The sequence below is a fragment of the Myotis brandtii genome, unplaced genomic scaffold, assembly GCF_000412655.1.
Source record: "Myotis brandtii unplaced genomic scaffold, ASM41265v1 scaffold249, whole genome shotgun sequence".
NCBI lineage: Eukaryota > Metazoa > Chordata > Mammalia > Chiroptera > Vespertilionidae > Myotis > Myotis brandtii.
The window spans coordinates 915410-931158 of record NW_005359430.1 but is presented as its reverse complement, the minus strand read 5'-3'; the positions used below and the strand labels follow the sequence as shown (position 1 = coordinate 931158).

The 15749-nt window shown below is 37.3% G+C and overlaps 1 protein-coding gene across 8 annotated transcripts in view; it reads right to left on the bottom strand.

Annotated features, from left to right (window-relative positions):
• ROBO2 (roundabout guidance receptor 2) overlaps positions 1–15749 on the bottom strand; it is a 672125-nt gene that overhangs the window by 48519 nt on the left and 607857 nt on the right. For 5 of the 8 annotated variants that reach the window (XM_005867326.2, XM_014540612.1, XM_014540614.1 and 2 more), the window contains 4 exons: positions 12476–12518; positions 10912–11039; positions 3380–3661; positions 2833–2958 (listed from right to left, as the gene is read on the bottom strand). In XM_005867326.2, the coding sequence (XP_005867388.1) occupies positions 2833–2958; positions 3380–3661; positions 10912–11039; positions 12476–12518 (579 nt within the window). The remainder of the gene's footprint in view (positions 1–2832; positions 2959–3379; positions 3662–10911; positions 11040–12475; positions 12519–15749) is intronic. The other 3 variants (XM_014540613.1, XM_014540615.1, XM_005867331.2) reach the window with 1 other exon arrangement.

Here is a 15749-nt window from a genome sequence, read left to right as displayed (position 1 = left end):
CTAATATGCAGCGCCAAGGTTCAGAACCACTGGTATATGCTTTCTGAGTGTTGTATGGCCCATATTCACACAGTAAAAGAAAAATTTAAAAAAAAAATGCAGCAGCTTTTGTGGAACTTAGTATTTCTTAACCCAAATCTGTTGAAGTCCTTACCCAAGGTCAAGAAAGCCATTATCCAAACAACAGACTTAAAAATGAATTGTGGAAACAGATTCATTACGGGAAGTTGTAAGGACTTTCCACCCAATATCACATTCCCCTCTTTGGGGAAATTTCTGTACTCTTATTGTGGACAGTCTTCATAGCACTATCAATCAACATGCTTTGTCTCTTATAGCAATGAGCCGGGACAGGTGTGTTCTTCGTGGTGGGCATATGGCATAAACTAAGGAAATCAAATTCTCTTTCTGAGATCTAAAACGTGAACTAAGTGAGCCATAGTTTGTTGCTGTTAATTGCAAAGAAAGGTCCTCAAGCATTTCAAAGTGAAGAACTGCCTGCGTTACATTTTAGGAAAACATATTTTGCAAATATATTTGACCAATCTCTCTTCAATGCAAAATGTAAATATTTGGATTTACATTTATGTATGCTAAACAAATGCCTTCTATTCAGAGAAAACTACAAATACAGCTAATTTTCAAATTAAACTTATAGTCTATTTTTAAAATACTGCTGTATAAAAAATTTAGTTATTGATGCTGATATTGAACTACATATACACATGTATACATGGCAAAGCCTCAAAAATGTATGCACACTTTAACAACTGATATTTAAATATTAAAAATAAAATGTATTTTAATAAACTCTGCCTTTATAATTATTCAAAGTGTGTGTATACATTTTTGGGATACCCTACATATATAAAATTATGATACAGATGCTATTTTGAAAGATCTGAGTTTTCTTTTATATTTTTTTAATGGTTGGATTGTTTATAGAAGTGTTCATAACTTATGTTTGAATAAATTATAAAAGTTTCAAAGAGGATAAGAAATTCACTCAAATAATTCTGAAATGTCCAATTTTCTTTATTACTGCAATTACTTTAAATTGGTTTCATGACTATGCACAAATTAAGAAAATCTTATAATATGATATGATTAGATATCCATAGGGCAGTTTGATCCTAAACTTGAGCCTTAGGAAACATACTCATTAGTATAAGAATAAAACAAAGTCTATATTAAACTCAATTGAACTGAACTAAAAGGGAATATTAAATTCACTTCCACCTCCTAAAGAATGCTTTCTATCACTGATTTAAGTGACTTTACATTCAAATGTAGATGAAGTAGTTACTACTATGCATAGACATATGTAAATGTCACTCAGGAAATTAATGTATTCAAAAAGAAATAAGCACTATTGTGAATTATGTTCAGCTTACAATTACTCAAAAGATAACTTCTAAAACCCAGTGGCAATCAACATATACAGAATATTTTTATGAAGAATTCACAGAAGGTCTTATGTATTCCATGGGTTACAGCATATAGATAGCTTTTATATCTATATTGCTTGAGACTACATATCTTCAATAAAATAAGCCTAAGATAAATTACTTTTTAATTATTCAGGGCTATTGTGAAATTCATTATAAATAAGTGACAGTATAAATGACATATAAAGATATTCAAAAAAGTCTTCTATTATATTAAGCCAGTTTCACTTCATAACAGATGTTTAAAATTTTCTGGATTCTATAATGTATTTAATTCTACCAAGAGGTAAGAAGAGCAAATGGCCCATTGTAGAGGGGAAAAAAGAGCATTAACATTTTCAAATTGAAAGCGTTCTCTCTCCTGAGGAAAAGTCATTTAGTAAATGTTACCCTAATGATGTAAAGAATTAACTCTTTATGGTCTTGATGCCTGGTAGTTGTGTAACATATAATACACTATATTCCTTTACTAAAAAGCCTGTAGTTTAAAAAAAAACACCTTTGTAAAATATGGGATATCATGAATATGAAAAATTAAGCAAGTAAGGTCATGGAATTAATTAGAATTGTGCAAATAAAGTCATCAGTCATACAATGTACATGTTATGGTTGGAAGTTAGAGTGTGTCTACTACAACCTCTGAATTTTAGATGTGAGGATCCTTTGGCCTGGAGGATATCACTGATATTACTTATGACAGGTATATATTCCTGTCCAGTAAAATATATTTTCCCCTATACAATACCTACATTATAGTTGTAGTTTGGCTAATACATCTCAAATATATATTAAAATTTACAGTATAGAAAAAATTATCAATATGAGAGACTATATTTGGGGGGAAATTAAATGTGAAGGGAATGTCCCATATTATCATTCTTATTTAGTATGGTGTTAGCACCTTACTTTAAATAATGTCATTTAATAGAAAAAAAATGTATTACATAACATTTTGTAAAGATTGTCCAAAAATATCACTGAAATCCTAATATGAAAATCTCCAAAATTATTTGCATTTCAGTTGAACTCATTTTTTAGTGCCCACACTATGTAGTTGACTTTCCCGTATGATCATTTTACTGTAAAGTTCTCTTGAGGCTTAAGTAGGGTTCTAGGCAGATCAAATACATTCACTCTTTAATGAACAATATTCAGTAAAATGGCACTACTTTTCAGTAAATATATCCTCGTACACTTAGTACATAAGGAGTGACAGTGATTTTTACCCCTACAGGCAAGCATGGTTTCATTAGGATAAACTGCTATTGTCATGAGAGATAAATGCCTGATCATGACTGTGATTCAGTTTTCCTCATGGTTGTTAGGAACACAGGTCATATGCTGGTGACAAACAAATATTTCTCCTTACTGCGATGAGACCAACCTGAGAGACTGCCACTCCGCTCTGAGCTGTTGTGAGAGCTGGTGGTGCTGAAATCCTGTGACTGGTTGTGTGGCATTCTATTAGACAATCCCTCAGCCAATCGGTAGTCAGGGATGTAAAGTAAGGCTAAGGGTTAAAGGGCAGAGGTCACAGTGGCATCATGTGATTAGTTCACAGCACAAGCCCATGCAGAACATGCAGTTAGCAACTCAGAAGCAGATGTTGGAGGACAGTGGAGGAATGTTTGGCCTATCCTGCCTAATGGAAGTTGAGATGGATTACTGATCACTATTGATAAAGAGCTAAAAGGATGAAAACGATCAGTGTTGGTGTTTGGTAGTAGCAACGGTGGCGGTGGTGACAGTGGTGGTGGGTTGGTAGTAGTGGTGGTGGTACGAATTGTGCAAGGTACTGAATACATGCTGATATATGCTTTTAGTTTAGTGAACCTGGTAATGAATCACTGAACTGAACAACAAATACTAATTTCTATCTCATGCATAAATGATGTAAAAAGAAATCCTCAAGAAATAAGAACCTGACTCACCATTGTTACCTTTATTCTGATCAGGTAGAGAATAACCAAATCCCATCAGATCTGTTTTTTGCTGAATTGAGCTTTTCCATTGTGGATCAGGCAGATCAACAGCCAATTCATGAATGCTGTTGGAATGCAGGATCTGTGTCGTGGCATATGGGGTAGCCTGTGTTATTTGGCTAGAGCTGTTGTAAGTGGTTTTGGTTGTGAAGTCAATGCTGCTATAAATGGCTCCATCTGAGAGCATCGTTGCTGTTTTATCCCCTTGGCCTGGAACCGGTGGCAGCACATCTGTGGTGAACATAGGAAAATGAAACAATTTAATGATGCACAGGAAGCCCAGAACTATCAGGACTGAAGATGAAAAATATATGTGTCATCCTGCATGTTTGCATTTCAGCTGAAATGGGTTTCATGAGCCAATGAAGGATAGATGATGTACAACCTTCGCCAAGCTGTCAGCCCGGTGACAGGCAGGCCTACCGCTCGTCCTTCATGTCTCACTGCTTACCACACATCTTTCTCCATTTTCTTCAACTATGAATGAGAATTTTGGGATATTCCACTACTAAAAAAATGCTTTCAGTTGTTCACTCTGTTTTAGAACCAATAAAAGTATTACCTCTTTTCAGAAGCAATGATAAGTGTGAATATACAAACAGTGGATGAAAATATATTTTTTCCAAAGGACATAAAGTACAACTGCTGAATAGATGCAAAAAATTCCAAAATTATAAGATGGAACTATGAGGTACATTTTTCTGAAGTTTCAATTTGCTGTTTATCTGATTTGATTTCACAGCTTCAGAAATGGAGTATAAGTTATGGTAGCAATTTCTTTTTCTTGGATAACAAAAGAAAATTTTCATGAATATGTCATTTTCACAATGCGGCAGGATTTAACTCCATAAAAAGCAATCTGAGTGGTCAGAGTTTAATTTATGCTACCACCTCTTAGAAGTGGAGAATTAGAGTTTCAAGTTGTAATACAACAAGAGTAAAATTAAACTTTAGGAACTACACTGAATATCGAACAGTCCACTTATTATTTATTATTTTGGTGTGCTAAATTAGCTTTATGTCATGCTTTATAATTCAGAACTACCATCTCTCTCCTGAAATCTAAAAAATAAAAATAAATAAATCACTAAATAACACCATTTTTAATCATGGAGAGTTAAAAGTGAATCTAATTATATGTTTTTTAATAATCTATATTCTAAAAGCCACACTTCATAGAACTTGAGGTCATCAACCAACTTTAGTTTTTCATTATAGGAAATTTTCAACTAGTTATAGTACTATAACATTAAATAATAAACCAAATCATGTTAGTACCAAAAACCAATTTATCATCACAAGGAGGAAGTTTAAGTAGGAACTTAGTCAAAATATCCTCAAAGTTTTCAATGGTAGCTAACAGTATTTGAAATATAAAAATATTTATTTTGTTTTCATATTTTAAAAAAGCTAAAATTTGTCTTCTTTACAACAGTAACAAGACATTTATAATGTATTAGAGGCCTGGTGCACAGATTCATGCACTGGTGCGGGGCGTGGCCTGTGGGAATCAGCCCGCTGTATAGTCAAAATATCCTCAAAGTTTTCAATGGTAGCTAACAGTATTTGAAATATAAAAATATTTATTTTGTTTTCATATTTTAAAAAAGCTAAAATTTGTCTTCTTTACAACAGTAACAAGACATTTATAATGTATTAGAGGCCTGGTGCACAGATTCGTGCACTGGTGGGGGGCGTGGCCTGTGGGAATCAGCCCGCAGTGGGAGCAGCTGCTCATCCCATCAGCCGAGCAGCGCTCCCACTGTGGGAGTGCACTGACTACCAGGGGGCAGCTCCTGTGTTGAGTATCTGCCCCCTGATGGTCAGTGCATGTCATAGAGACTGGTTGGCATGTCATTCTGGTTATTCTGCCGTTCGGTCGCTGGGCTTTTATATAGAGAGATTCTGTACACTGTATAATTTAGGTATTTCTGAAGACTTTGAAGCCTGAAATTCCAACCTGTTTTACATTTAAGTGGATATATACTTTATTGAAGTAAATATTTTAAATGAATATCAGATTGTTAAACATATTCAAATTTAAACATTTCATCAAGGTGTATAAGCAAATAAAATCATTTTGTAATTTCAGAATTTCACAACTACTTTCTTGCTGTTCTTGCTTTTAGTTGTAAACTGATTTAAAATTTGATGATGAAGCAGCATATTTCATTCTCAAGTTCCACTACCATTTTTATTATCAAAACTTTTAATATTTAATAATATATAAAAATTGATTGTGGAAATAAATCCTTCACTCTGGGGAAGTTATCAGTTTCTGCCACTTCCACGAAGTCTTTCACTGATAAATATTAACTAGTATGGGACCCGACTTCCCAATACCTTGAACTTGAGCTTCTCCAAAGTTTTAAGATTTAAATTGTGAGTCACTCCAACAACAAGCTTTGGAAGTGGTTGTGTGTTCAATGTTATTCTGCAAAAGCTAAGGCTGTGGCTCTAAAACAAAATCTCTCTCTCTGCTGGATGAAATTAGTCAGCCTTCAAGTTCAAGTGCTTCTATATTGATTTTTTGGGGGCTGCATATTACCTTCAAATGTTATTTGATCATTCTTACATTTTCAAAAAATAACTTGAATTCTATCCTACCATTGAAAAATTGGAAGCATATGCATAATACAGGGTGTGGGGGAAATCCTCTAACATCAGATGCTTTGGAACCTGGCCAGCCTTCCCCACAAAAGCTTGCACCAGAATAGGTGCTGCCATCTTTAGACAGGGTTCCTATTTTCCATTTTGCACAGGTCACATCTACCATCCTTAGCACTTCAGGTTGGCTGACTGGCACTTGTTAACATTTGAGTTTGAAACCTATGAATGACAGAAAACCTTTCATCCAGTTGGAATCACTCATGAATCATTCTGTAGTTTTCTAATATCTTGGTTAAAAATGAATTTATATATTTTTTGTCCTGGCATAATTAATTGTATAAATGCCTGTATCCATTACTGTATCATAGTTACTTGAGGACAGAAACATAAAAGATTTATATCTGTATTCCCATATTTTCCTCATATAGTATTTTACAGAGTATAAGCACTCACTTAATGGTTAAATATATTTTTAATAATTTGTATTGCCAAAATGAAGACTTATGCAACAATGAGAAACTTTATCATTCCAAATGTATTGGTGTTCCATTTTTAAAGGGAAATGTCAGTGTACATGATAATTCTTCTCAGTGAATATGGCTGTACTACAATCCTAACTGTGAGCCCTGTCTTTAGGACCTAGGCTCTTGAATCTGGCAGACTTGCATTCTAAACCCAGATCCCAAATTAATCATTTTGAAAACCTTAGTTTTTTTTTACCTTTAAAAATGAAATATGTTTATCTATCTCAAATATTTATTGTGCAAAGAAAATGAAAAAAAAATAGTACAAAACTTCCCAACACTATTTCTGGTACATAGTAAATGCCTAAAATGTCTACTACTGAAAATAGATTCCGTAGACCCTGCAAAAACATTGGCTTGGCCTTGTTGTTCATCTGTAATATATGTCATGTCATGGAAATGCGGTAGAAATATAAACAAAACCTTGAAAACCCACAAATGAAACCTTTGGCTAAATTAGATGGAGAAAATTTAAATGTTAGTGTAGCCTGCTAGAAATTGAAAAATAATTATTTTCCTCCATCATTAGGTATTTATTCCTTTACATAAAAATTGAATGGTGTGTTATTCCAATACAAACACAAAAAGTAAAAGAGGAAACTATTCCTTGACTGATTAAAAATCCTATCAAAATACCAATGGCATATTTCACAGATCAAGACAAATACTCCAAAAATTTATATGGAACCAAAAAAATACCTCAAATAGCCACAGCAATCTTTAGAAAGAATAACGTTGGAGGAATCAAGCTATACTACAAAGCCACTATGATCAAAACAGCCTGGTACTGGCACAACAGGTATAATATTGATCAATAGAACAGTGCCCATCAATAGATGGATGGATTAAAAAATGTGGTACATTTGCAAAATGGAATACTATGCAGCTGTAAAAAGGATCTCTTACCCTTTGAAACAGCATGAAGAGACCTGGAGAGTACTATGCTAAGTGAACTAAGCCAGTCAGAGAAAGACAAGTATCATATGGTCTCATTTATATGTGGAATCTAATGATCAAAATAAACTGATGAACAAAATAGATCCATAGACATAGAAGCATGGAACAGATGGATGTATTTCACAGGGAAGTGGTGGGTGGGAAGCAATTAACCAATGAACTTATATATGCATAGCCCACGGACAGACAATAGTGTAGGGAAGGCTTGGAGAGGGGGTGGAAGTGGGTGGAAGAGGTCAAGAGGTGAAAAATTTGGACATGTTTAATACTTTCAACAATAAAGGTAAATTTTAAAAAGAGCTTTGGGAACAAAATTTCTTTTGACACAGGCAGTCTGGGCAGGTCAAGGGGGCATGTTCTGCCTACCTGGTGAGGAGATACTCAAGTACAGAACGTACCCATGATGGAGTGATAGCCTACAGTGCAGGCTCAGAGTTTGGTCAAGCAGAGAAGGCAGCCACTTTCAGAGGCATTGGCTATATAGGAATCCTAAACGGGGTGTACTAAATTATAGAAAGTAAACTAGAAGTGGAATGGTCTGAAAACTTACTTTCTATTCTCTTATTTACTCTAATGATGCATATTGACCACTGATTGTATGGTAAGGTTTGTGTTAAACCCGTGTGTGTGTGTGTGTGTGTGTGTGTGTGTGTGTGTGTATTATCCATTTAATTCTCATTACACACCGAAGAGCTAAGAATGATTATTTTCTGTATTTTATTTGGAGAATAGGAGGGAGTTCACCTTCTTATAGTTGGTATTAACAGAACGCATACTTATACAATACTTAATAACTATTATTTGAAATACTGTTTTGATGATATTCAAACTGGCATTGGTATTCCATTGTTTTTTTTTAAATTTTATTTATTTTATTGATTTCAGAGAGGAAGGGAGAGGGAGGGATAGAAACATCAATGATGAAAACTAATTATTAATCAGCAGCCTCCTAAAAAACCCACTACTGGAGATTGAGCCAGCAACGCAGGCATTTGTCCTGACTGGAAATGGACCCTTTACCTCCTGGTTCATGGGTCAACACTCAACCATTAAGCCACATCAGCTGGGTGGTATTCCATTTTTAAAGAGAAAAAGCCAGCATCCATGATTATTCTTTTAATTCAATATATTTATATACTCATACATGTGAAATCCACCATTAAGGCAAATAGACTCAGAATAGTTGAATCTAGTCCTGGGTTTCCTGCAGTAAATCTACCTAGAGATATAGAAATCTTCCAGTGGATTTATCCAAACTTTCTTGAATTACAGCACTACCTTCTTAATTAATCACCTCATTTTTCCACTGTAACTGCATTCTCCACCCAGCAATGAGCTGGATGACTTAAAGCAGTATTTGGAACCTAGAATTCTCCTCTTAGAAATCTATGAGTGGCTTCTGGTCATGCTTTGAAGAAAGTTTAGTCTCTGTGTGGCTTAGAAGGCACTCTGTGATTTTTTACCACTTCTGCTGTCTTGCACTTTATATTCAAGTCACTAGATAATTAATTTCTCCAATAGGTCAATATCTACCTTATATCTGTACCTTAAATTATGATAGTTTATTCTCCACACATCTTTTGTCACTTTTTTGATTAATTCTTAACTCTGCTTCAGATATAACGCTCCTTTCATAGAACTGTCTTACTTCCAATGGGCAGCTTTCATGTGGGGTATTGGCAGCACAGCTCAAGTCCATTTTCTGTCTGCACAAATTTTTGCCAATGGAAAACTCATATGTATGTGCCAAATTAAACACTGGGACCAGAGACTTCTCTAATCAAGTCTTTCTCTAAACCCACTGATCTCTTATTGACTGGATGGAAAGATGGAGGGGGGAGAGTGGTGAATATTTATAGTAGGTCCAATCCTGTCTCCCTATAAAGACCTATGGAAAGAACCCTGGCACCAAATTTTGGACACTTCAGCATGTCAGCTACTTAGCACCTTTTTGTCTTTTATTTGGGGTACCAGATATCAATTACAGAACTACAGGAAAGTTCTCACTCAACATGTTAACTTTAAGTGTATACTCATTACCCTAAACATCCAGATGGACGACCAAACACCAGACTAGGGTCCCGGCCGGCATGGCAGGTGTCAGTCCTGGGTCCCGGCTGCCCATGGTGGGAGTCAGTCCTGGGTTTTGGCCACCTGTGGCGGGAGTCAGTCCTGGGTCCTGCTGCGTGCAGCACGGCAGCAGGAGGGAGCTGTGGGCCCCAGCCGGCCACCCATGGCATGGTGGCGGGAGGGAGCTGTGGGAACGGAGCCATGCTGCCATCAGACTGGCCTCTGGTTCCCTCCCCACACCCGCAGGCTCTGGGGAACTGGAGCCATGCTGCGATCAGACTGGCCTCTTAGTCCCTGCTCCCATGGCCTGCAGGCCTGGGGAACCAGAGCCATGCTGTGATGGGACTGGACCCTACCTGAGGGGTCCTGGATTGTGAGAGCATGCACTTGGGGTGGGGGGGGTCCTTCAGCCCAACCTGCCCTTCTCACAGTCCAGGAGCCGGGGGGGAGTGGACCGAAGCCACAGTCTAGCCTCCCTCTGTGGGAGGTGACCGTCCAATCAGGGGAAGGTGATGCCCCCAATCATGCCTCTGCTGCTGCCACTGCCGGCCACGAGGCTGCCTGAGCCTCAGCCATCACAGCCACTGAGGCTTGCCTGAGTCTTGCTCAGCCCTCATTGCCTGAGCCTCGGGCCCTTGAAGCAGCAGAGGCCATTGGTGGCTTTCCAGAACCCCAGGCCAGCCCTGGGCAAGTGGCAGCGGCCATCGGGAGCACTTACAGTTGCCACTGCCATGTGGGGAGTGCAGGCTGCCCTCTGCCGGGCCCACCTCCCCCACCCGCATCCCTGATGCTGCAAATCCCTGCATCCCCCCTGCTGCTCACACAGCCTGCTGATTGGTCATTACATGACAGCGTCCCGACCAATTTGCATATTACCTTATTATTAGATAGATGAGCATAAAGACCATTTCTCTTAATATTGATATTATATTTTTACTGTCTGCCACAATGCCAGGTACAAAGGGCATGTTCAATAAATATATGATGAACGAATGAGAGAAGTGAAATAACTAGACCAAAATTATAAGCCCTGTTTAGCAGCATAGTTCCTGATTTTAGTAATCTTGTACTAATAGTCTTAAAAACAAAATATATTATGAATATTTATCTTCTTGGTTAATAATGACTTCCTTAAAAACTTAGTTTTACTCAAGGTAATATAGCAAAATAGTTTTATAATAAAATATTCTGCAAATGTATTATGCTGTTAGTATATGTGCTTCACTAATTTTAATTATCAAAAATACTCTTTGGTATATCTTTAAAAAATCTAGAAAATCCAAGAAAACAAATAGCAAAATTTTGAAAAACATTACTTACCTCCACGCCCAAAATTCCCAATCTCATTTGGGCCACTATTGCTATTGTTGACTGGCAAGCTTGTGGCTGGCCATGAATCAGCAAGCCACGGATAATTGGGGTCCCCAGCATTTAGAAGACCTGGGCGGCTAAAACAGAAATTAAGAAGAAATCAGCTCGTGAAGCTCAGGGGGAGATGTGGACACCAGTCCCATGCACTGAAATTAATTTAAGATTTTAATTTACTTCAAATTAAAATGTGTACACTTTCTAAAATTAAGAAACTTTAGCAGTTCATTAGGTTATATATAGATGTCAGTGGAAGCAGAGGGTCCTGCCTGGGATTCTGCTGACATCCAAGTGAATTCTGTCATCTGCCCTGAAACTGGTGGGAATCAGTAACATAGCAGGATCCCCAAATGAGGTTTGATGATGAATTGGCACCTCAAGGGAACAATTGCTCAGAGTGACTGCTCAGTATCAGCCATTTCCAGGACTTGGGGCTATTGCTGCCTTGATTCCTGCAAGCCCCATATTTATCTGTCCCCTGAATGCTGTAACCCCTGTTATGAACCTCATGCTTGATTTAGGGCAAAGGACTTGAGGAAAATTAATGAATAGTATTTATACTGTTCCATCAATAGCACATTTCCAGGTTTTCTAAATTGCAAAATATAAGGGGTATATATTACAGTTTCCTTCTAAGGTAATAAAAGATCTACTGTGATTTCATCCGGCATGTGCATAAAGTCCATGAAGAAAACTTTCTTCGCATCATAGCTAATAAAGAATTCACATATTTAATATTAAAGATGGGGATTTTAATTCCTGTATAGATTATTCAATTATTTACAAATAAATAGCAACATGTATAACCATTGTACTTTTTTTTTTTTGGATAGAAATTCTGGTATAATCCCTAAGAAAAACATGAGTTTCTATGGAAACTGCAATAAGAAGATCCAACTGCTTTCTTGCTACATACAGTAGTTCTCATTAGACCTAATCTCTTTTTGCAAAAATATTGATTAAATGGGAGATTGGAAGTTATTACCAGAGCCTAATTACAATCTTCATATTGGCAAAGGGAAAACAGATGAGGATATATGAGTTTGTTATCAGATTTTATCAATTTCAATTGGGTATCTAAAGTTGTGGAATCCAGTCCTATCAATCTACAGCCTATTCATCATATATGAATCATTTACTTTGTGATCGATTATGTGTAATTGTTCACTCACTGCAATTTAGTGAGAGCCAATAAGGAGTCTTAAACAACAGCAACTTCATTTGCTAATGTCTAATTAATGCAATAAAAATCCTGCTAACAAATGAACACATTCCTTGTGATATTTACTACTAATTTCTTCAGGGACATCTGGGAGATATGAAACATCTGGACTTGATTTCTCTAAAGTGCACAACAGATAGATCATTAAACCTGTGGTAAGCCATTTAATTCCTCCTAGAATTCTCAGACGTGTAAGTGATCGTTTATTACAATAAAACCTCTTACTATAGTTTCCCTCATCCTGATTACAAATGGGAATAATAATAATAAAAAAAAAGAATCTCCTTAGCATACCTTCCATTGCTCATTAGTCCTCCATCTCCTCTTTGAAATGTAACTGTAAAAAAAAAAAGACACATACACACACACGTAGTCAATATTAATTACAACTAATAAAAAGTACATATTGGCCTTTAGTTTAGAGCTGAGGCCTCTGGGAATTTTAATAAAATATAATTAACGTAATTGTACAGAGAGTAGAAAGGAATGATTTGGCTCAGGGCAAAGCAATCACTTGCTCCAACTTTAAAAAGACATTTAAAAATTCTTTAAGCCAAATGTATGGTTAAGTCAAAGGGACAAGTTGTATTTGGATGTCAAATGTTACAGATGTTACAATTGGTGTATATATTTAGGAGCATTAAAAACTGACAAGTTATACTGGAGAATTATGAAATCATGACTTTTATTATTAATATATGAGTATCCTAATTAGAAGGAATGCATAGAATGCAAATAATGGAAAGTGAAACAAGATAGTCCAATGATATAGGTGACACAGGTTGAGGACATATTCCTCACCATCACATATCTTTTTAGGAGCACTGATCAGCACTGTGAGTTGAACAGCTATAGTTACAATACATATGAACTGTATTTAATAGAGAATGATGTACTCAGTGCTTTGTTTCATCATCCAACACTCACAAAAATGTTTTCAAATAATTAATCCGGAATATATTCCAATTGTATGTAATGATTACAAACCCAAGTTCTTTATAAAACTGTGGAACTTATTAGCAACACCAACAAGCATCCAATAGAATCACAGCTGGAGAAGCCACTCCCTCCAGTCACCAGATTCCATTCAACAACTAACAGCATGAAAGTGGGCTTCATGGGATGAGCCAAAGAATGTCAATATCAGTTCAGGTCCATCATTGCTTGTTCAAAACCTTTGCAGCCAAATATATTTGAAATCCAAAATATATCAAATCTGAGAAAGGTATTAAGTTGCATTGTATGGAGAGGGTCTAGACAACAAATTATAGTCAACAATACTTAATAATTTTGGAGGGAAATGTGAATATTCATGATTAGTAGGATAAAGTCTGCAAATAATTTCACATTACTTAGGATGAAATGACTTAACTTGAAAATCATGCAAAATATTTGGTATTTAGAAACTTATGGATGTCAAAATTAAAATTATGCCTCAAATTAGTATGGATCAGCTAAACCAGTCACTGGAATGAAGGGAAAATAGCATTTCAGGTATGAAAACCCAACATATCTTATTTTTGGAAGACATTGATTTTATTTACAATGTGTGTTTTTAACTTAGTGAGTAAAAATAAAAAATAAATGAAAATATATGAATTGATTCATATTTTAAGTAAACTGAGGAACCTATTGTTACTCAAAGTATACACATACTAAATACTTTTGTACAATCTCTCTGTAATTCATCTGTCCCCCAAATTTCCACTATCAAATATGATCACGCTATTCATTTTTTAAAATTTCCAAAAACAGTTCTCCAGTCCTTTCCTTACGTTCGTCTAATGGCATCTGTCTCATGACATTAAGGCGATTCGATCATATTCCCAAAGGCCCATCAGAACCTTCCTGAGGCACTACAGCATGAAGCAGTGCTTTCAGGGATGCCGGCTGGCACCTGGAGTATACCACCTTACGAATTTTTGAGGTAACATCTCAAATGCATTATAAAACAATCGTAACATAATCTTTGCATCGACCGAGGAATACTGCTACTCTGTTTTCTAGTGGCTCACTTAAGTTCTGGGAATCAGGAATGGGCAGTGTGTCCACCACTCATTGGGTCCCTCTAATAACTGCATTTAACAACAAAAAAGAAGAATTAATCTGAAACATTTAATGAAAAAAACAGCATGAGAGGTGTGAAATAGAAGCCTGATAAGGGAAATAACCCCAACAAAATGTGGAAACTGTACAGCTAATTAACTCTCCATCTGATGTGACTTTCTAGTTACATGATTTCTAAGTGACTGTTTTACTCTGCTAAAATAGAGTTAAGAAAGTGGCGTGAATATCATTGTGAATATGGAAATAAGCAGCCACTGATGGGCTACACCTTAAAATACCTGTTAGGAGGTATATAGGGAGAAGCTAAGTATTTCTCCCTAATTTAGATTCTCTTTTTTCCCCACCTGAAGTCTCTGTTGGTGACAGAAAAATAAATGACATTAGAGAAAAAAGGACAACTGATGAGGCACAGAATTGAGTTGCAGTCAGCTCGCACATACTAACCAATGGTGAATTCTTCATAACATGCACCTCTGCATACCCACTACACAAAAGCAAAAATACATAGTACATTGTGTAAGTACATAACTAACTCGAAGTGGCCTATACACACCATCTACCCTAATAAAAGAGAAACATGCAAATTAGCCATCCCTCTACTACGCTCAAGCCATGCCCACAAGCCACGCCCACCACCCAATCAGAGTGACTATGCACATTAACCTGACAAAGATGGTGGTTAATTTGCATACTCAGGTGCCAGGCACCCCAGGAGGCCACGGCGGCCCCTTTGCCACGGGTGCCCAGGACCTTCGCTGGCCCTGGGAGGCAAGGCCATAGCCACGCCTGTGGGATCCCAGGACCTTCACCTGTCCGGGAGGTGAGGCCGCCTGTGCCTAGCCATGCCCATGGGCTCCTGGGACTTGCTGGCAGAGAGCGGGAGGTTTGGAGGACTTGACAGAGCAAGAGACCACTGGACATAGAGCGAGAGAGAGGGTGGCTTGGAGGGCGCGGCTCCCTCTGTCACCCCAGCTTCCTCATCACAGCTGTGGAAACTGACAGCAGGGAAGAGGAAGTCCCACCCCGACAGGATCAGCCAGAATCACCCTTTGGTCAGACAGCTCTCAGCGGCCCAATAGCCAGGACTCTCATTCACCTGCATCTCAGACTGTGACAGTAGAGAGGTGGGACTATGTCTAAGAACAACTGTTGATACAATGTAGCTCTGCAGCCGAAAGTTGCTGGCATTATTGACAGAAAATGTCTGCAGAGCAGCGTGAGTCTGATCTTGAAAGAAGGCGGCGCCTGCGACAGGATGTACAGTGAGGCCTTGACTTACGAGTGTCCCGACTAACGAGTTTTTCGAGATACAAGCCGTCTTTCGGCTGATTTTTTGCTTTGAGTTGAGAGCTAAAATTCGGGTTACCAGCCAGCTTCAGATACCCCACTGCTAGTTGGCGCAGCGAACGTCACAGTGAACGCCACAACATCAGCCCAGCATCACGTGTCTCACTCATTCACTTTATGATTTGACATACGAGTAATTTGAGTTACGAGCTCC